Genomic DNA, 23,393 nt, shown 5'->3' with positions numbered 1-23,393 from the left:
CAGTCACATCCCGGTGTCATGCAGAAAACAGCGGATGTGCAAACCGCATGCCTCGCCTGCGAAGAGGAAATCAATCACCTGGAGTAACAAAGCTGCCGGTACCACCTCCACTTAGCCTCGGTGCCCACTGCACAATGCCACCTACACCAAGCATTGACGGTAGCAAAGGGAATGGACCGCTCGCTACAGAGTCTACAGTGCTACCAAATCAGCGCACATGGTTTCTTTAGCCCACGGAAGCACAGCAAACCCATCCAGGGAGTTTTTGAGTGATTTCCAAACAATGCTGAACCGTGAGCTATAGAGGTCTGGCTTAAAGAAAAGGATTGACAGAAGGAGAATGCAGTCAGTTGTTTGAGCCGTGCGGCTGGCAGCTATGAAATCTATTTACTGAGGAACAGAGAGACTTAGCCTGATGGGCCGAAATTAAAAGAGCTTTTGGTGTGAAGATTTTCCACGCGCATTTAGGAAGTGATTAGTCAATAAATCAATGTGGACAGTGTGAAACCAAATGGAGTCTAATTATGTTTTCATCCTAAGTGAAGTCGGACTTACGCATCCAGGGAAACATTATTTTATCCGACTGAATTAATGCGTGAGTCGTTCTGTTTCTTGAATCGTGATGGGCGCTCCTTCTCCCCCGGTGACTTCTTCTTCAAACACCACACTGAACGGGTTACACTCAGCAGAAAGTCAGCCCTATTTGCACTTTAATTTAGCCGTTACTGGGCTCGTGCGGTGGAAAAAGAACCTGACACTGGCGAGTTGGCATCAGATTAGTGACTAATGATGGTATTTGGATTTTGCAGGCACGAAAGGGAAGGGACTAAATAAAACCAACAGAAATCCCTCAAGTCCAGTGGGCTGTCGCGTGCCGTGAGGTGGCCTCGCAATCGATGCATATTGATAGGCGTTCCGCAATCCAGTCCTTGAGCAGCTCCGCGCAGTACTTAAGAGTCGTGACTTCCGCTGTGACTCACACTGGATTCAGCTCCCTTGTTTTTACTGCTCAGCTGATCGTTAGGTTCAGTGATTAAAAACTAAAGAAATTAAAAAAAATTAAACCTTTTTTTTTTTTTTTTGCTTCACATGCTGAAACAATAGCCTGCGAATTGCTGGTACATTACTTCTTCTTTGGTTTACAGACAAAAAGAAAAACAAATGGGAACCATTCACAGCGAGGTGCCAAGATGAAAACATGGCCACCGCTCCCGAGCGTTTGATGTAGGAGACTTTCAAACGAGCCACTGGTAACCTTGATGAATGGAAAATTACACAACACTGTGGAAGGGATAGGAGGAGAGGAACAATACCGGATAAGTGAATTTAATTTACAGCGGCATCGTAAATTATACTACACTAACGACTCTGACCTCAGAAGATCTTTCCGTGTGTCTCACCTGTATGAGGCGCCCCTGTTCCGTCTGTAGCGTGTTCAGGTCCTGCCCCAGGTTTCCCTGCCCCCTGCGTAGCGATTCATAGTCCATTTTCAGTTGCCCCGCGTGGGCCGACAGCTTGGCCACCTCCTCCGCCAGGCTGACGAGCAGGGCCCGATCCTGGCCCTTCACCGACTTCAGGTCAGAGTCGTGGTCGGTGAGCGAGTGGAGCAGCGAGGTCTGCACGCCCTCCAGGCGCAAAAAGTTACTGTTGTAGTCGGGGCAGTTGGGGTCGATGAAGATGTTGATGCGGGAGCCGTCACCCCTCTCGACGGTGACCAGGGCGTTGGCCTCATCCTGGTTAGTGGAAATGTGCGGGAGGCCGTCGGACATGGGTGGGGCCTGGTAGTGATTCATGAAAAGGATGGTGCCGGTTACGGTGACGGCCAGCAGCACGGCCACGAAGAGCAGGATGGTGCAGAGCAGGTAGCTGCAGCTCATCCTCTGGAAGCGAGGGTGGAGGGCGGAGAAGACATGAGGAAGGAAGAGAAAAAGGAATGTATTAGCGCCACAATTGCTTTTACATCAAAACACCTGCTTTTGTTCGAAAGGAAATTACTTCCATCTATCACGCTGGAGTTTTTGACCACCGCTTTAAACGTACAAAGCTACGTGATATAACCGCATTCCCATCGGTCAGAATGACGTTTTGGATGATTTATGTAGCCGGATTGTATTCAAATGTCACTCTTTTTGCAAATCTTCTAAAACAAAGGAAATAAACAATTTCTGTTCAAACACGCTGCGTGTCTTTAGAGCAGCCGTGGTGGCGGGGGGTGCCGTGGCGTGGAGAAAGAGCTTGAGACCTGTCTGTCGGGGGAAATGTTCCTTTTTCCATTTGAGACAGGAAGGAAAAACAATAAAAAGCCCGGTCGCGAGTAAAGGAAAGTAAAGCAAATATGACTCAGACGGCCAATAGGATGTAAATGAAAGAGCAGAATCCTCTTAAGAGGAAAAAGGCAGAACTCTACCGGTAAGGATGTCTCCATTAACCAGACCATAAAAGGTTTGTATGATGGCCCTTTAGGATCCAGCTCGGTTTTTCCACTCAGGTCAAGAGAGCTCGTAAGAGAGCGATATGGCCCACCTGTGCATGATTAACAATACCTTGCTTCCCCATACTGTCCTCCAAATGAATCACCAATTGATCTCTCACTGTTTATTTATTTATTTTTTTATTTCCATTTTTTAAACCCACACGTGGACGAAAATCTGTGGGCTGATGTGTGTGAGTGTGCGCCTGCTTTCTCTGTTTGTATGTGGAGGTGAGAGCGAGCGCATTAATATGCAAATTGGGGGTACAAGCACAGTGAAGCACACTAATAGACAGCTAATGGTCTGCTTTATGAGGGAGGTTTATGGTTCCTTTAATGTGAAAAAAATCAATTGTGTTTTTTTTTTCTGGAAGTACTCCTATAAACTTTGTTTACCCACAGTCTTTGGGACGACAACATAAAAAAATAAATAAATAAAGGAGTTGTAACTGCCCAAACAATGTGGAGGTGTACACCGCAAATTATTAGCACACGTCATAGGAGTGTCTGGCCCGTTTTTAGGGGTGCACAAGGACCTCTAAACTGAGTTGAAAAACAGTCTGCAGGGTCTGTTCAGTCCAAAAGGAGAGACAAAGGATAGAATTATCTCTTAGGCAGGGTTGCCTTCATATCTTATTAGTTTGTTTTGCACTTATTGTTCCCACCTCATCTACTCATTTAAATACAATTTATTTTCCTTATTTTTTTAAACCAAATGATAGCTTTTAAACCCCCTCCCCCTTAAGCTTTGACCCTGGAATCGCACTGCTAGTCTATACCATAGACTGTGTAAAGATGAATGACAGAACAAAGCAAGTAGAGCTCCCCCTGGTGACTGGCTGCAGTATAACTCATAAGCTCCACCCCCTCAAAACACTAAAATACGTGTAAAATAATATGTAAAATAATTTCAAGGATGGTCTTTGTCAGTTGAGGTAGTTAATATAGTGTTGATGCATGTTCATGTCTTTATTTGATGCTATAGAAACAGGATGCGACATAATGGCGACCACCAGTTGCCATGCCAACTGCTCCGTAAAGCGTCCCGTGTTACTGTGAGTGTTGTGAAAAAATAAAATAAACAAGTGCTGTATAATCAAGCATTTCCTTGGACGTGGTGGGGGTAGAGCAGAGCGAAGTATTAATTAAACGAAAACGGGAGTGAGTCTGGAGGAAGTTATAGCCCACCACGGTCAAGTCATGAAGTTGACTTGGGGTCTGAGGACGGTTGTCTTTTATGAACCCTGTTTGCACCCATGTGGCTTCACCCGCGACGCACACGGGCGATCAAATATGTCAGCTGAAGCCAGTGAGCAAATTCTTATGAGTCCCTGCTGTACGACTTTGCTTTTTATGTTTACAAAAAAAACAGATATTCTCAGCCATTTCAATCATATAATGCATATTTTGTCGATTTGTTATTTTTAATCCTGAAATACATAAAAGCTTTTGGAGAAATCTATTGAGTAAACTGATTTAATACATGCATTACACTTTGTTTTTTTTTTTTGTTTGTGTGTTTTTTTTAATGTGATTGTTGTTTTTCGGACACCATTTTCACATATGCAAGCATCACCGCTGCAGACTGCCCCGAGGCTCTATATGTCCAACTAGGTTGCTGTATACATGAGCACACAAACACACATACACATGCATACATAATCTATATAGTTTGTACAGCACATGCACATGTAACGTATACTGGACTGGACACAGAGACGATGGCTACGCAGCATACAGTCTTGGCCAATAAATGTCTGAGGCATGCATGCATATTTAATTTAATTCTTTCCTGTAGATGCGAGCTACAGACACATAGTCAACATGCACATATCGCGCATGAAAAAACTGAAGCATTGCTTGTCAGAAGCTTCCTGTGTTCTTTTTTTTTTGTTGTTGTTTTGTTTTTTTTCTCCACCCAGATACACCATCACAGAAAAGAGCTCCAGGGGGAGTTTTGCCGCACATAACATTTCTTTGTCTCCTTGCTCTAACTCAACATGTAAACCTTGACTTCACTATGAAATCTTGTTTCGTTTTTTTTTTTTTTGTTTTTTCCTCACCGGCGTGTATGGGTGCAGGTGCAGCTCAGTGATTTTGGACCGCGTGACTGGGTTTGGCTGTGTGTGTGTTTGTGTGGATGTTTATACAGCGAGGGTGTCTGTGCAGTAGATAATGTTTATAATGGCCTCACGCTACCGAACGGCAGCAGTGAACCGTCTCCCCGAGCCCTGTCGCCGGCGGGCCAAGACATCAGTGGAAGCAATCATTGGCGGCGCACTAAAAATATTCATTGCTAGCACACTGACTGTTAACATGGTTAAGATATACGATGGCCCCGGTTATGATGATAAAGAGACACGCGCGCAGACATAAAGGACATACGCGCTCGAGAATATACATAAAGGAGCAGTAAACAGAGCTTTTCACATATGTAATGGTCCCAGATATAACCCTTCTAAGCCACAAAGTATAAAACAGTTTTGGATAAGGTGCAGAAATTGCACAAATAACACCAAAATGAAGACGGCTAAAGAAAGATAAGGGTGCAGTGGATAAACTGCAAGTCCTCCTTAGACTCTGCGTCCTCGTATAGGGACATTAAGTTTTAGGTTTTATTGCAGCTTATTCTGCTTCATTTAAACCCGTTGTCCTCATTAGTGGACGTGTAAGTCTGCCATTTAGTGGTAGCAAAGGGTCAACACACTGGTTAGTGTAAAAACAGGATTCATTCTACAGACGATCACAGAACGAAAGTTGATGAGATAGAAAATGTCATTGAGTTTTAAGGCTGAAACGTATTTATTTATTCTCATTAATGCTTCTGCTTTGATATGATGAATTAATTTATCAATAGCAACACGCTACAACATTGCCAATCAGCAAGTACTCGTTTGGGGACGTTGGGACTTCATTGTTTTGTCTTTGCTCAGCCACGTTCAGGTATTAAAATAAACAGTTTTATATTTTGTCACACATACGGTGACATTATTATAATACAAATAATGAAATAATCCGCATATGAGGACAATTTTTCCCCCAAAAGCTACTACTTCCTGTTCAAAGACGATGCTTATATACGTCTTAGGTCCTACTAATCCCAAATACCGTGGAGAAACTAAAAACGTAGAGCATATAAAAGCTCGAATCTCAGGAGGTTAACGTAAATGACTGATTTCAGAAAGATCGTGGTGTGTTTTTTGTTAAGGTTAGAGGACCTTCGTCATGGTTCTGATTACAATGATAGACACCAATTAACATAAAAGGATGGTCATGGTGAAAAGAAACCTCAGATGTTTTGTGACTATCCAGCTAGACTTCCTCCACTTCCCTTATGAGTCATAATCACTAATGACTTTTGAGGTGTCTTTTATAGGAGTAATCTCAGAGAAAAAGATTGGCTCCTGTGTTACTGTCCAGTGCTTTGTTAACCCATCTATCCACCCAGACTTCCTCTAACTCTTGACACCCTAACGTTCCCATGACATCCTCTTTTTGCTCCATTCACAATCATTACAGCCACATGGGCTTTTTGGGGCATTTGCTGAAACAAATTATGCTCAGTCACACGACCACAGTTGACTGTAATAATGTGTCAAATTCACTATGGGACTATGGGGATGTCTTTTATAGGAGAACAGTCTTAGGTCACAAAAAAATGTTGAAATGATTCGGCTGCAAACATTGGCTTGGAGAGAAATGGTAGCAAAAAGCTACTGGACCAGCAACATGCTGGGTTCAATACAACTGTGACTTTTCCTGAGGTCAGACTGACATAAAGTCAGAGAATGAAATGAAAAAAAAAAAGTGTTAGGAGCAGACAATATTTATATCACGCTCAGTAAAAGGAAAACATATGTCGAGAAAGAATAAAGGATCTCTGCGGTCAGCTCCAGAGCTGCGGAGGGGTAATGACACTGAGAATGGGATGCGAGCCGCCCGTTTATTTATTTATTTATTTTGCAAATGAGTCTCTCAATCTTGCAGCAGGAGCCCACTCTGTAATTAGTGGCAGACGCTCAGATCCTCTCCTGTCTCGACTAATGCCACACCGTAGGATTGGAAAGGACAACGGGGGGATTCTGACGGATACACAGAAAAGGAGCGGTAGAGAATCAGAGAGAATTCCTCTCCATGGAAATGGTGTTGTCCTCCCACGCGGAAGAACTGGCAGACAGTTCTTGGACGAAAGGCTTTGTCTCCTCATTAGATAAGCAGAAAATCAGCAGAACTCTTACAAGCTGCTTCTCTCTTCTTTTATTTTTTTCTCCCCCCCCCTGCCTCTGAAACACAAACACACACACACACGTGCTGTCACAAACTGATGCGTGCATTCGTGCTGCCGCATTGTCCGGATTCTGCACAGGACGACACAGGGTGGGGCGAGCGTATATTTAAAAGGTGAACAGGCATCCACGGCATGCACAAACCATCTCAAAAAGAGCGATTTTCAACCAACTCCACCTTCGTTTCATTCCCCTGCGGCTTCAGCGCCCCTCCTCACATTAGCATTCAATGCAGATCCCTCCCAAATTCTGCCATGCAATCAAGCCTCCCCCTTCCCCGCTGTAGCCGTGATAGCGGCGCTCAGTTCCGAGAGTCGGCAGGGCCCTAATCCATCTAATTCTCGTGTGTCTGGATACTTGAGCTGAGGTTGTGTCACCGCCGCTGCTCAGTGGCAAAATGTAAAGTGCAATAAGCTATAATCCTTTGTACCGCCATTACCGAAGCAGTGAGAAAGCGGATTGCGATGAAAATAAAATTTGCGGCGATGCCTAATCTCCTCCACAGGTGAGCGAGTCCCTGTTCATTGCGTTCTCCTGTTTTTACCGACAGGAGAGGAAAGTTAAATATGCACAGCAGTGCACGCACCAAGCAAGAAACAATAAAGGGATTTAAAATGTATAATGCCGCGTTTATTCAGATTGAATAGTTTCTATCCCAGGAGTCGTTCACCTACTTCTAGACAGTTCAGTGTTTGCTGCAACTTAGACTTTGTTTCAGGAAAATCAAGCTCATACACCAAAATGGAGCTAAGTGAAATACTCAATTAATTAATCAGTTACTGGACAAACAAATTGGTATTTTGGCTATATATGTTCTATATTAAACTTATAAATTTACATTATTATCATTGTTTTGCATTCAATATTAACCTATTCAAATAATACACAAAGTCAAATATTAATTTTTATTCCAAACCTGTGCAACAGTAGGGTGTTTGAGGGGGAAATTGTAGGAGAATATTTAAAAATATATATATAAAAAATGTTGAATCAACCAAAAATTTTGCGACTCCACCCCTGCAGTACCTCCGTGAACCCCTAGGGGTCACGTAGCCCCGTTGAAGACCTATGCACAAGACAGGCACAAGTAATATTTCGCTCTATGCGTCAAATATGTAAAATTCTGAAATCCCACGAGAGTAAAGCACTTGCCGGTGGTGTGTGTCTGTGCGTACAGTACATGTCGTGGTGACAGGGCCTTACCTTGGCCGGAGTCTCCCTGGCAGTTTCTGAGTCTGACCAGCGATGTTTGAGTTGGGAGGAGCTGGGCACACATTCACAGAACGTCTGCGTGGGACAAACAGACAGGGCCACCAGTGTTGGGGTTTGTTCAGGTCACATGTGCAATCAAGCATGCAAGCACATGTGCACAAAGACGCTTACGTACAGCACATGTGCACACATACACACACACAGAGACAGACAGACAGACAGGGGTTTTTGGATGTGCATTTAAATAACTGAAACATCAAAGCGCATTTTCTAATCCAAACCATCAAATCCAACATGAAATCATTGTTAAGAGATAAATCGGGCCGATAAGTTACAACCGTCTGCACGCAAATGCGCACACTGACAGGTTTAAACAGGCATCTGTACATCTCAAGGTATAACCGAATCCAGCAGTTTGTCACAAGCTCAACGCATCTTTCCAGAGATGGCTTTGAAACGCCCTCAGTAGTTTCCTCCCACCTACTTCAAATAAACTAAAACAAAAAAGAACATTTAATCGAGTGAGAGTGGGTAAGCCATGTGCGAGCGTTCACTCGTGCAGGTGAATGTGGGTGTTCGCATCGAATATCTGAACATTACTCGCGTCGCTATGTGTGCCTATGTGCGTACATCGCATTTGTCTACGCGTGGCTCTTCTGTTGCTCCTGCACTGATAAAAGCAGAGTAATTATGAAAGCGGGAGCTTTCTAACTGGAGGAGGTTTCTAACCAGGAGAGCACGTCGTTCGGTGACCTTAAACACTGCTGCTCCCACTGTGGAATTGCTCAATTAGCCTGGGACAATAACACCGCCACAAACACACGCATACGCTCGTATGGCTATCTTTGTGAGGACATTCATTGATGTAATGCATTCCACGAGCCTCTTACCCCAACCATAACCTAACTGCACATCTGAAACCAAGCCTTAATCCTCAAGCAGCGAGGACCAGGTCAAAATGTCCCCACTTTGCATTATGTCCTCATTTCGATGGTGTAAAACTCAAACTGGTCCTCAGAAAGACAGCTGCACCGGAGTGACAAGCTTTGTGAGGACATTCATTGGCATAATCCATTCCCAAGCCCCTTACTCTAACCTAACCTTAACCATCTCAAGTGAGTGACCCTCACAAATGTCCTAACTCACAAGATTGGTATAAAATTCAAACTATTCCTCTGAAAGATAGCTGCACGACAGCACATGCTCGCATGGCTATCTTTGTGAGGACATTTATTGACGTAATGCATTCCCAAGCCCCTCACCCTAACCTTAACCATCTCAAGTAAGTGCCTAACCCTAACCCTAAACCTAAACACAAACTAATTATATCCTTTATCCTAAAACCAAATCCCAACCCTCAAGCAGCCTCACAAAGAAATCTCCTAACTTGCCCAAATGTCACTCTGACGGTGTAAAACCCAGGAGTGGATGCAGCAAACATGAGCAATTAATGCATCAGAATGTGCATGTGCGCTGTGACTAAACATGCTCTTTACACTTGTTACATGACACCCGTCCGTCTCTTCTAACATCAGCAGCAGTGTGTGAAGGCTCCAATAAAGCTAAATCTCAACCGTCGGGGTGCGGAGATTAAAGAAGACAAGCTTTGGCTTCTGGCTACTGTGCTTGCGGATGAGCAAATAACTGCAGGCATCCAGCAGACACGTCAACACGACGGAACGCATGTTCAATATATGTGTTTTTTGTACCTTTGTACCTACCGCTACAACCGCTGAGAACTCCGTTAATGTTAATTGCTCTGTTTTACCAATTTGGCTTTGTCTGAGCGCTGCGACACTGTGTGCAATGGGTTAATCATTAAACTTTTTTCTTAATGTGGCAACGACTGCCTGCGGGGGGCTAATGAGGGGGCGCTTAGACACAGCCACGCACTAATTGCGTGGGCTTGTACAAATAATAAGGCTTGAAAGAGACTTAAAAGCTCCTTGGAGCTGTTAGCGTTGGTTTGTTATAAGTCTCTCAGATGTCAGCAGGTATGAGTGATACATATATATATATATATATACACACACAGCAGTAGCAGTATATATATGTGTGTGTGTGTGTGTGTGCAGTTGTGCTTTCCATGCATGCAGCTCACATAGTCATTGTTATGATGGTCTGACCAATAATTCACCCCTTCGCTCTAAGCATTCTCTTCCAATGTGTAAGACAGCAAGAAAGGAATAAAAGTAGGCAGCAAGAGAGAAAAAAATTAAGGGGTTGCAGGGACTGGGGAGAGGTGTGCTGAATTCTAATGAGCAGCCTTAGGGTCAGCGATAGAAATCTATGTCTCTTCTGCCTAAAACATTGCAGCTGTCTGTGCTTGCGGTACACAGAGGAGCTACAGAGCTACATTACTAAATAAACACAGACTCCACAGTGATAAGGCTAACAAAATAGCAAGTCAACTACACAGCAAAGCCAAATAAATCAATTTGTATGTGTTCGGGAAAAAAATAAAAACCCAATGAAAATAGCTGCACGTGTTTACTGCTGCTGCAGGAGGACACAAACATGTTCGTCCAAAAACCCAGGTGTGCCGTTTCTTTGCGAGAGGCCGCAAGGGCGGGAAAAACATGCACACGCTCGCACGTGAGCGCACGATTGCGGAAGGGAGGTTGCGCGTCGCAGCCGCAGCCCACTCAGATTCCCGACACTCCCACTACGCTGGAGCGGCGTGAATCAGAGCATTAGTTTGTTCATTCCTCGGCCTGCTAACGCTCACGTCGGGGTTCTTTGCAGCCCGCGCACGCACTCATCCGCACACGCACAGTGACACACCAATATCTGTGGGGCTTCTTGTTGGCAGTGGTCCCGGTGTGGGCATGACTGCTTGGCAGTGTTTGTCTAGTCTTAATCTGACTCCAAAAGCTCCACCGGCGGAGAGGATTTACACTTAATAGAATATTTGGGCTTTTTATTGGTTGGACCTTAGAAGCAGAATCCTATCTGATGAGGCACGTCTGGAAAGACAGGAAGAGCTCAGAGTTATCCCGGGTGTGCCTGGATGTGTACGTGCAAGCTTTCTGAATGACGGCGCGCTCGCGCGGACGCACGAGTGGAGGCAAATCTTTGAGACGAGGATGCCAGCACTGTCGAGGAATATTTGGGTAGTTCGAACGCGTCGCTCCCGTCGCATGTATTCGCCCGCTTTGCAGAATACCTTTGCGTGAGTGCGCGTGACTGGGACTTCAGGAAGGTGTGTTAAGCCTACTGCCTTCTAAGCTGATGGAGTGGAAGAGGCTTTGCATATATTCACTTGTGGGCTTACTAATCATTTAACGGTACTTGCAGACTGCTAAATGAGGGGACTAAGGCTGATAGAAAAAAAAAGCAAAGAAGAATAATAAAAAAAAAAGCACCAGCGGTTCATATAGGACGCTGCCTTGTTATTTGTGCACTACATAGGTGTTGCTTTGTCACTGAAAAGCCACAACAAAAATTCAAAGATACTCCCGGATGACTGAATGGAGCTGTGACATCCCACCAAAACATGCTTTCCAGCTTCTCATCAAAAGCGAATTTACATTAAAAGCAAAACACCTTTAAATCCACAATAGGTCTCAGGGACTTTTCATATTATCGCATCGGCTTAATTATATAACGCAAGACTGACATGTTAATGAGGTACTTCACAAACAGTTTCTTTAGATGAAATCACAGCCATTAATTAATTTCACAATTATTCTACAAGCCCACTGACAACATTCAAGTGGAAATACATCAAGGGGCGATAAATAAAACATACTCAAGCATACGGAGACGAGCGAGCGGCCGTTTGAGAACCAGCGCTAATGCAAATATTCTTGGAATTTTAACAATTACACATAATCTTTTTTCAGCGTTCTTTCTCTGATGAGCAGGCCATGGGGAACTATTGTGCAGGTCCAGGGGCACCTGCTTTTTTTGCATTCTTCATACAGGTTCCAGAAGGTCACAGAAAAAAAAAAAAAAAAATGAAGATCAGTCCCATTTATCTATTTTCCTGATTTCCTTTGATTGATATTTTTTTCCCATAAACAGTGATCTTATCGGTGGGTCACAATGATCCCGTTCTTATCCAAGTAAAATTTTTGTTTCCGACTGTTTTCATTCATTTGATCAGTTCTGTCCATCTGTATTCATTTGACAGTATGGTCTCATACACCGATCAGGCATAACATTATAACCACCTTACTAATATTGTGTACGTCTTCCTTGTGACTCAGCAGACATGGGTGTGGTTTGCCCACAGAATATTGTTAGTGGGGGCCTTTGGGTCCTACGGGTTGAGGGGGAGGGGCCTCTGTGGATCATCCCACAGATACTCGATCAGTTTGGGGTCTTTTGCTATTCTTCATGTTTTTTGAGTTGTTCCTTAACTGTTTTTGTGTTTGTTTTGCAACCATCAAGGAGTGTCATTGCTATGCTGTGGGGAGTGTATGGTCTAGTCTAGGTGGGTGCTACACGTCTACGTCCACATGAATGAATGCCAGGTCCAAAAGTTTCCCAGCAGAACATTCAACTGTCACAAGATGGTTCAATGTTATTTACTTCCCCTGTTTGGTAGTTTTAATGTTGTGGCAGATCTTTTGAGCTTCGACCTAAAGAGGAGGAGGTTTTCTACACAGTTGCTGGATCTTTTATCTGTAGTGTGAGACTCACTGGAGGGGGGGTGGATCTTGGAGTTCTGTGCGCAGTCATCAGTCACTTTTCCCTGTGCAGCTTCGCATCTGAGCTATGGGGCCCAGATCTACAAACTAGATTCTGGTCCGTTACATAACTTGTCATTATCTCCTGCACACTGATGAAGAATTACTGGAGACCTGTTATGTTGTGTTTCCCTCATAACTAGTTTGGAGAAATTAGCTGTTAGTTCTTGAAGATTTTGTTACCTTTTAGCTAATAGCTGGTGCATGCTAGGTTGTTTGCGCTAGCATTCCAGCCTAATAAGAGCATCTGTCAAACTTTCTGTCACAAAGGAATACTGAGCATAAAACAATAACAGTAAACATCAGACTAAATAATATCATAACCTTTAAAAAAAAGCAGTTGCATGGACTGCTGAATGCTGCTGATAGGAGAGTTGTTTGCTTTGCCAGTGTCTGTATCCTGTTCTGCAGACCACAGAGATTTGGGTCTGGATATTTTCCGCCATTGTGGATGTTGATGACCAGCATAGCAGCTTTTAGGGACTTCAAAGGGTCTATTCCCTGTATGAGCTGATGGCTGACAACACTTTTTTTTGGATTACTTGGCCACGGGGGCAGAAATAATGATTACACGGGCCACCGGGAGGGATACTGGGATTTTCTAACAATGCTAACATGAGCTAATATGGGACATATAATGGTAGAACTACACCAGTCTCTTTTCTTTTGCCTTCTGCTCAGATTCTATTTATACTAACTTATGACTTGCTTTTTTTTTTTGGTGTCGTTGAACAGAGGAACAGCTATTGAGAGGTGCCCACAAGGGTCTTTTGGGGCTGTTTTGTTCGGCTTCAGAGAATTTCCTGTGCTTTGCTGATTGGTTGCAGGGGCTCGCAGTTTAGCTACTTCAGACAAAATATTCTTTCTGCACACCTTATCACAACTGGCCTCTGGCCAAAAGAAAACAAACACACCACAGTTAGAGTAGCCAATCAGTTGGCAGAAATGCCTGAAGTGAATTTGCGTTGTAAACTGAAGCTAACCGGTGTTTTGAATGCCGGATTTTGTGTTAATGTTTAATAATATAAAAATAAATCTAAAGATATGCAGGATTTGGAGCAATATTTGTATTATGTTCCACTGGCCTAAAGGAAAAGAACACATTGTCTGTTGCGTCTCACTCTGTTTAGCATACAATATCTTTGTGTGAATCTGAGCGTCCTCTGGCTGGAGGTGCGCGTCCTTGTGTGACCGTACAGCACAAACTGTGTAAATTCAGAAAAGCACAATCAGCTGCATCAGCTAAAACGAATGCATGTAAACACTGAGAGAAATGCTCTTCACCTTCAAAATAAGACAGCGTGCAGAGACAGAAGAGGGAAGGGAGGCCTGCAGGAGACCAGAGGGGGGGATGAGTTCAATCCTAAGAGACAAATCACCCGCTCTACCCTCCACTGCCTGTCCTTGGAGCTCACGCCGCAATCGGGCACGCACAGAGAGTGAGTCTGTCACCCTCTGTCCCTGAGACGCACGCACACTGGAATGCAAAAACATATCACCGCAGCTGCTGTTATAAAGCACACAATCACTGTGAGGTCAGAATGGCTTCTTTGTAAGCGTGAAGTGAAACGGCAAGAATGAAAAAGGGGCTTTCAATTTCACGTGGCTTTATATTGTTAGCTCTTTTCCCAGGACACAGATCTGAGGCTGCGGTGGCTTGTGAACTTCCATCTGTGAACATTCATTTGTTTATGCCAAAATAAGGCAGAGCCCCAAATATGCAGATGTAGTACACATGAACTACAGGGATTATATAGTTATCAGGTGTTGTGGACAATATATAATAAATAAAGATCACTGGTCTTCAGCTCATTACCAACTAAGATTCCACTCTGATGAGTGGAAAAACTCAAACAAGTCAAGTTGCCCTTCACTATAGCTTCATTCTATTGACTAATCAAAAGCTCAGCCTAATGTCTAGGGAGGGAAATTGACAAGATTTTATTGATACCGATGCCATTACCGATTCTGCTCATCGATCCTAACCCTAACCCTAACAAGAGATAAGAGCTCGAGTCACTGGATGTTCACTAGCACTGCTCTGCTGAGACTTAGCAGCACTTGTTGACAAATGCTTCATCATGTTGGTGGTGTTTCTGCCTTTGCTTGAAATTACACTGCTGCATACGATGCACGTTGCGCTGTCACGGCCCCTTTCTGGTGAAGCGAAGTCACACCTTCGACTAGAGCTGCACGGTAAATCTTTAAAAAATCGCGTTGTCGAAACGCAAATGCACGTGATCTCATTTCGAAACACTACGATTCTTAAGTATTTTATTTCACGAACGGCATCACAAACAAATGCTCCAATTTCTTCGCAGATTTTTTCATGCGCCCCTAAAGGCAGCACTGCTGCTGAGTCCTCCCTCGGCTTACGGTAAGGCGTCTTTACAACACGCGATTCCAAACATTTTGTAAAAAAAAAAACAAAGAATCGCGATCTCAATTCTAAGCAAAAAAATTGTGATTCACATTTTTTCCAGAATCGTGCAGCCCTACTTTGGACCATTTCGGTTTCCCGGGAATCGATAAGCATGAAGGCAAATCATTTCGATGAACTGAACCAGTTGGAACCAGTTGGTTCTAGATTCCCATCCCTACCAACGTTGCTACTTTTAAATTAAACTTCTCCTTAACTGCACTTTCTGCCACGATAAGTTATCAGAAAACAGTACTCTGTCCTCCCTTTGAACTCTCTATTCCATTTCACAGATTTCTTCTTAATTTTTTAAGGATTTTTTTTTTTCTTTTTTTTTCCTTCCTACTTAGGAACTTTGGCGAGGTCAGGAACTGGCGGTGCCGTGGTCGTATAACTGAGACCCTGAATGCAATATTAGAGCACAGAGCACAAGTAAACCTGACTTGTCTTGACTTGAAGTTAAAGTTTCATGTGCAAGATGCGGGCCAAGCGAGGAGGCTGCTCTGAGTGCGACTACGGATAATGTCAAAGACGTAAGACTCAGAAGCACCGGCGCGCACAGATACACATCCAGCATTCATGCACTCTAATGGGAATTATAAATGCAAAAACAGCACTTACTGCGACAGTAAAAACATTCTTATTGCACGGCGAATGAATTCATGAACAGAAGTGGCCAACCTTGCTGATTCGGCTTCATCACACACAAAACAAGGGGACGCTTCCGCAAAATAGCAAGGTGGTAATTACGATGCTATTCGCTTTACCTTTGTCGGGAATAATCAAAAAGATTCTCATCAAGGACTCTTCACGTCTCGACTTCACGGGCTTGCATGTCTTCCTGCCTCCTTTCTAGTCCCACTTCAGTTTCTCTTTTTGAAATTGCTGGCCACTTACAGTCGTGATTGCAGCTGCACGCACAGTTAAGTGCACCAGGTTCACACACACACCGGGGCGCACGAACACAGTCGGGCACATTCCCCTTATGCACACACAGACACCATTAACAGACGTGATGGATCCCCGCCCCACAGTCTTGCTATTTTAATAGCAGCAGGATAAGAAGGCAAACACTTCCTCTAACAGGTAGAAATGAGGAGCTGCCGATCCTTAATGTATACATTTGCATACATCAGTGTGTGCAGGGCTCATAAATAATAGATGCGTGTTACAGATACTGGCGTCTACACTTCATGGTAAAGCTACCTTGCAGAATGACTTATGTTTGAAGCTCAAATAGCACTTTTGCGTCTCCTTAAGTGTGTTTGTGTCTGTGTGTGTGTGCATCTCTATCTTGTCATCTGCGTGCATCCATCTTTGTGTGTGTCTGTGTGTGTGACCGTGTTAGGGTGGAGGGAATACCCAACATCTTGACAATTTGACCTTGGCAAAGAGATCGGATTTTGATGCCGATGGGGCGAGACAGATGTGGCGTTTGCTTCTTTACCGAAACCGGTTGTGGATATGCGTGCACGTGTGTGTGCGCACGCGCGAACGTGCGCCCCTTCGTTTATTTGGAAAAACTCCATTTGTTGTGTGCGTGCGTGTGTGCAGTCGTGCCGCCGTGCGAGTAGAGGGTGTGTTGGTTGAGTGCTATCGGGTGGCAAGTGCTGCGTGTTCGCTCTCTCCCGGAGGGGAGGTTATGCTGCAGTGGATATTGGTCTTCTAAGGTCACGGTTTTCTATATAAACTCAACTTTCCTTTCATAAACCCAAGTTGTACTATCACAAACAAACACAGGAGATCCCTTAACCTATCAAGTGCAATATCTCCCCTCTGTGTGCTTTCTAAACTCGGGAAGACAGAGCATGAAACAAAGATATAGAAATAATCTCGTGAATTTGCACTCAATCACCAAACAGCAGGGTGAGAACATTACACCAAAGTCCTCTCCATGAAGGCCAAAGCAAAACAATTTCTTCCCCCAAGTCCTAAACCTGACTTTCCCTTCTTAAAAGTGAGGATATTTTTTTCTAACTAGCAACTAGTCAGAAGGTACAAAGGTAGCCGGTATGCCAACAGTATAGTGCTAACTCCTGGAACTGCTCATAAATACAAAAGGAATTTTCTCAATAGGGACTTCGGTATAAAGAAGCTAGGGGTAGCATATTCAGTAAAAGTGAGGACATGCATGCATCGTGAAGAAGATGCAAAATGTGGAGGTTTTTAAGGGGTAGTCTGAGGACAACATTTTCGTAACTGTGTAACTCAGTGCAAATGTGGATAAATACATCTATACTTAGTTTCGATTCGGATTTGAGTAACTGATGCGTTATTGCTACAGTTTTAGATCTAGTTTTGGTTGAACTACACTATTATGCAGACAAATTGGTTTCAGCAAATCAGAAAATGATCGATTTGAAAATAATGCATCAGCAGCAAGCATATGTAGTTAACTTATTTAGTGTTCTGTGGTATACGTGCCAGAGTTCTGCATGTGAACATCTATGTATGCTGAGAAGGCATGTTTCTGCTAGAGGTTTAGTACCGATTAGTCAACTTTACTGTTGTGTCACACGTCACAGTTGCTGTGTTTCCATTGCTGCATAACTTGCGCAAAACTTAAATATTGCAATAAAAAACTGGTAATGGAAAAGCGTACATTTTGAAAAAAAACTCTCAAAGATGTGTGGTTTTTCAGACGTGTCGATATAAAAGTGCAGAAGTCACAAAAGTGAAATGGAAACAGCTTCTCATTGGCTGATTGGAAGCATGTACGGGGAGTGCTCCACAGCACAGGCCTTATTAGCTCGGCTGACCTATGTAGTGTAACAGAGCTAATTGAGAGTTAATTCTTTCATTGCATGATGAATAGAGTTGAATACCTGGCAAGTGTGCAATTAAGGACTTTGCCATTTGGGCAGAAGTTGGAGATAAAGGGTTTGGGACCACATCGACCAGAGGACTTAATTATCTCCCAGGAGGGAAAAGACAAAACTAGGTCATTCAACCAGGAGTGGTTTAATATAAATGGAACTGATAATATGGTTTACATATTGATTATTTGAATTATAATGGAATATAAGTCAGTCCTGAAACACAACAAATGTACTATGTACCTCTCACTGACAGTCAAATGACAAAAGAAATTCTATACAAATGCTATACACGGAGAAGGTTTTGGTGATATACCTCTTTGTTTTTATCCTGGTCCATTATCCTATCTTACTAAACAGGCTAAACATATCTGCACCGCACAGTATCATAAGCTCATGTGTTCATATGCAGTTCTGTTGTGTTCTATTAGTTGACATTATAGCTGTGGTTGTACGGCATGTTCTTTTTCGTTGTTGTTATTGTTTTATGTTAGAATTGCCAGAGTAATGATGTTGTTATGATATTCAATTAAAAAAAACAGAAAAGACAGATACCTTTCATAGTGAAGCGTGCCCAAGCAGTCAAAACAAAAACACCATGCATAAAACACTGCTATCATTCCTGTACCAAATGAATTAGTAAATACATAAATAAAGAGTAACTGCAACCATCAGCAGTTCACTGCTTTTCATTCTGTTAGGTGAAAGGGATAAAAAAAAAAAAAATAATAATAATAATTGCATCTTTCAGTTGGTGGTAATTGGTGTCTTTCAGGTTTTTTTTGATTGACAGGAACACGGACGTAAGCTGCACATTTGCCCAGCACGTTTTGAATGACATAGCAATCTAATGCGGTTACATGATCCAGAATTCATGCAGGACTTTGATACATCTTACCCTGAAATAGTTTTTCTTTCAGCCGACAGAGAATCGCTGCAGTGCGTTTTGAAAAAAAAAAAAAAGCTTTTACATGAACAGTTGGAGAGGGCTGACTTAATGCAATCCAAATGGTAACCCTGCATAAGCTCCTTTCCTTTAATTTCACAACTATTGTCCCAGAAGCGTAGCGACAGAAGTGCAGCAGGCACAACAAAAATGGAGATACATTTTATTCTGAAAGTCACCGGTCTGGACTCAGGAGCTGAAAAATAAAAGTACCAAAGCAGTGGCTTTTTGTCTGTGGCTGAAAATAAAATGTCATTTTTTTTTTTTTTTTACAGTAAATAAATAAGGCTGTGTCATAAAAAAGTAATTCAAACAAACACCAAGGAATAAATCAAAGTAGTGTGACTGCATAAATAGACCAATTGAGTGCGGTAAGCTCGTGCTAAACATCAGTCATGCTCGGGAAATAACAGGCGAGCTATTCACCTGTATATTCATTCAATGTTTACTGAGCTAGAACTATAAAGTATAATAGCTCAAACTCACCTCACGTCTGACAGGGTTTTCACCGCAGCTAGTCACAATGTGCACATGTACAAGTGTGAAAATAGGCATCAGAACAGCATCGGCTGAGCGGCGGGGCGGGATTAAATAAATGCTTCTAGAGATTATGCGAACCAGAGTGGTAAGAGGAAAAGTTGCTAATGGGGAATCAGACTTTTCTAGCTGCATTAGTCTCAATTTGACGGATTAATCCGCCCCCGAAACACATGCAAATCCATATGAATCACAAAGGAAAGGCGATGTGTGGCGTATACGTTCGGCGCAAATTTCAAAATGTGGGCAAAGTAAAAAAAAAAAAAACGTCTGCACACGAGAGCTTAACTAATGCAGCCCTCTGCTGACAATTCCTCTTGAGTTATGAGATTAAACCACTTCATTAGTGTCAGGGGAGACAACAGAAAGGAGACGGCAGAGCTCGCCGAGTGAAGGAATGGGGGAGACGGAGCAGGAGTGAGAGCCTGCTTTGTTAGCGTTTGAAAGAGCCACTTTCGATGCAGTAATTATGACGCAGAAAGAATGTAATTATTTTCCCAGAATGCCAGAGGGCTCCGAGTGTCTCCTAATAGTGATGGGTGACAATCTAATAGACTGCAGATATAAGTGGTGCATGAGGCCTAATGGGCGTTTAAAGGCAAGTGGCTTGTCGGAACGCATCCAGGCTCTTTCCCTAAATGTCTCGGCTGTGCCTCCACCTGGCGATCCCGCGCGGCATGATGTGACAAATTTGATCAGAGAGGAGTGCAGTCATCGAGCAATCTGACAGCGCGGCGTAATAAGCCGGAGGTATCGTTGAGCGTTGAACTGATTAAGCCACTGGCACATTTCGCATTTCCCCGGAGACGCTCAAACTGTTTTAAACCACAATTAGGTGAGGAGGCTCGCTGTGAGTAGCGAACGCCGCACGCGACGCGATGAAGTTCTTCTTTTTCCGCAGGCCGCGTTTGTGAAAATGAATAAAAAGTTAATTAAGAAAAACTCTGCCATTTTTGCTTTATAAGAGATCATCTCGCTCTAATTGACCCTTTTCACGTGGGCTCAAGAGACGGAATAAATGATCTGCTATGATGGATAGATCACTTTGCACCTTGTTGCTGCTTCTCCCAGAGTACTGGTGTGAACACAGCTTATGGGAAATGAAGCATTCTCTGCATAAGTCCTGCGGGAGAACTGCAGCAATGAGTTAAAACGCCTGGACTCCTAATGGAAGGGCTGGTTACGAGAACGAGCCACAAGAAAAAGTAAAAAAAAACAAAAAAACAAAGGGAGGTTTCTTTTCTTTTTTTTCTCGAGTCTCTGTCAGCTCACACACTCGTTTCCCCCTCCCCGCCACTCTGCCGAAAAGGAAAAAAAAAAAAAGTCGATTTGAGGAGCTTAGTAGTCTGATTGAAATCATAAATCCATTTATTTCATTTCCAGATTTTCATTTTGTAAGATTTATTATTGAGGGAAAAAAACAGAGCCACTGAAAAGCTCAATATGCTCGGCGTGCAGCGACATTTAGAGCGAGCCGCCGCAGCAGCACGGTGAGGATCTCATCTTAAAAATCTGCTTAGAAGCGGAGTGTGATGTTGTGAGGCTGTGAGTCATGTGACAGATGTGACAAGCAAAGATGAACTTTACTCTAATAAACAGTGCAGGGGGCTGTGTTTGCCACCACCCACCTCCAGTACTCTGATCAGCATTTGACCCATGGCCCAGCTCACAGCCAACTTCTAATTGTGACAAGGCGCATATGGCAGATAATTATTCAGAATAATCTGTTGCCATGGCGACGGCTGACCCCGATGGCCACCGATGCACCCTCTTCATGTCCAGCTCCGTGCTTGGAGGCAGTCTCGCCTCTTTGCTCCTAAAGTGCTGGGGATTAGAGATGTACATTATCACTTTAATCTCCTCTTTAACCTCTTCCGCCGGCCTCGCAGCCCACGCAGAGAGATGCCCAAAGCCACTCAGCGAGAGCCGCATATGCCCAAGTGCAGGCATACGTTTTTCACCGCGCTCTTGCATTTTATGAAAAGCCTCACATAAACATAAGATCTCCCCATTGTGCTGTCCCATCTCAGTAATCCACTCCAATCCCCATCTCCATCAGCTCCCTTTGGTGTCCCTGAGTGAGCGATACAAACACGCCGAGCCGCTATTGAACTCTCACTTATTCCGTCTCCTCTTCAGACACGCGACGACTTTTTACGAAACGGATAAACAAGCCCCTTTGCTGTCAAGGTGTTTGAAAGAGAAAACAAAGCTTCTCCGGAGAGATATCGCCCCTCAGCTGCTTGTGCGTGAAATCCCGAAATTGCACCGAGTAATAATAAACCCCGAACGCGACTCAAATCGGTAACAAAAAGTAATTATGATTGCATTAAGTAAAGAGTGCAGCTTTAATGCGGTGTTAATTTGGTCTGACAGGAGACGTTTTTAGGGTGGCACAGAGTTGGCTGATGGTTCTCTACTTGGGTACCCCTGCTCCCCCCTACACTCCAAAAGACATGCTCATTAAGCTAATTGGTAAGGTTGCAAAATTCTGGGAATTATCAAAGTTGAAGGTTAGGGACATGAATATAATTGGTAGAAAAATATATTGGAGCATAATCTTGGCTCTTGGCTAAAACATTCACAACCAATGTGAGTACAGTTGAGTATGTTATTCCTCCATCGCAGCAGGGACATAACGCACTACTTCCTGCCGAGCTATTGAGGCCACACCCCCTACATGCATTGGGCATTCCTCCATGATTTCTAGAATTCTGACCTACTAAAACAACTTTTCTGAGCCCACAACACACATTCAGTATTGGAGCTACACATCTGAGCCAAATGACTACATACAGTCAAGTAAGTTTTCATGATGATATCAGGTAATATGGTGCTAAAGTTTAACTAGCAAAATCTATTGCCAACCAGATATGCTAAATGTAAGCTAGCTAGCACCATTTCACTACTATAAGTTACTTTTTGTGATGCTAGCTAGCAAAATGTGATGCTGTTTTTTCTGCCTCCTGCTAGATGGTTTTATGTAAACACACAAGATTCCCTACATCAAATGTTTTGACCTTTCCATTAGCTCAGCTCGCTATCTACATATTTGCATTTTTTTTTCTTGTCACCTTATTTAACAGAAAAATGTGTTGATGGAAAGTCTCTGTTTATGTGCAAATATTGTGCAAAGAAGTGTGAAGAATGCCACAAAACATCCCCCAGAGTTCAACAAATGCAACAGACAAGAGTTCCATTGCAGGCGAACGTAAATCTGTCGTATGGCAAATGAAAATGTTTATTTATTTATTTATTCTTCAGTTTGACCAGGTTTCTAAATATGTTTGGCCTCGTGCTTTACAGAGGGGAGAAGTGTTGGTTCCCATGTAGTTGCATATCCCATCACTTCTTACCTACTGCTGTTGGCTAGGCTAGCTAGATGGTTGCTTCTTGTTGGTTGCTAGTGACTAACTGCTAGCCTGCTGGTCGGTTTTTCAGTTGGACTGGGCTTCTGAATGCGTTTTGCCTCGGATCTTGGCACAAGGAAGTGTAACATCTCATCCTGTGTAATAATGAATGTTGGTACATGACATATGTTTCTTTAAATTATCCCAAATTTCCAGTTAATTCACGTCAATGTCCATAAATTTCATTAGGTCTTAAATTCACACATATTCCCAAAACTGTCTGACCAAAGTTTCCAGCAATTTCCTTTGCAACCCTATTAATTGGTGATTCTAAATTGGCTGTAGTAAGTGTGAATAAATGGACTGTCTCTTTGTATTAGCCTGTTTGGGGTGTACCCTGCCTCTCGCCCAATGACAGCTGGGATAGGCTCCAGCCCTCCCCCCCGCGACCCTCAGAGGACAAACGCTTATAAAAGATGAGACATTTTTAAAAGTGCGTCAGGGGCACATTTGTAAAAAGGAAAAAAAAAACTTGATATGAGCAAAATTAGAGTGTCCCTACACAAGACAGAAGAGCTGCAATGCAGAAATGCCGTGAAGTCTCTGTCTATATGTTTGTCAGGTTAGTTTATTGGTGGTGTCGCGTGGGATGATAAGCCCCAA

General features: G+C 43.3%; 1 protein-coding gene across 2 annotated transcripts in view; it reads right to left on the bottom strand.

The window, feature by feature from the left end:
- The window catches only part of fibcd1b (fibrinogen C domain containing 1b), a 116,194-nt gene that overhangs the window by 76,889 nt on the left and 15,912 nt on the right, over nucleotides 1-23,393 (bottom strand). Inside the window, exons 2-3 of one of the 2 annotated variants that reach the window (XM_047570483.1) lie at nucleotides 7,960-8,043; nucleotides 1,401-1,880 (exon numbers count right to left, since the gene is read on the bottom strand). In XM_047570483.1, the coding sequence (XP_047426439.1) occupies nucleotides 1,401-1,880; nucleotides 7,960-8,043 (564 nt within the window). The remainder of the gene's footprint in view (nucleotides 1-1,400; nucleotides 1,881-7,959; nucleotides 8,044-23,393) is intronic. The other variant, XM_047570484.1, reaches the window with a different exon arrangement.

The sequence above is a fragment of the Mugil cephalus genome, chromosome 19 (genome assembly GCF_022458985.1).
Source record: "Mugil cephalus isolate CIBA_MC_2020 chromosome 19, CIBA_Mcephalus_1.1, whole genome shotgun sequence".
NCBI classification, from domain to species: Eukaryota; Metazoa; Chordata; class Actinopteri; order Mugiliformes; family Mugilidae; genus Mugil; species Mugil cephalus.
The sequence above is the reverse complement of the archived record's forward strand: the minus strand, read 5'-3'. Positions and strand labels throughout refer to the sequence as shown.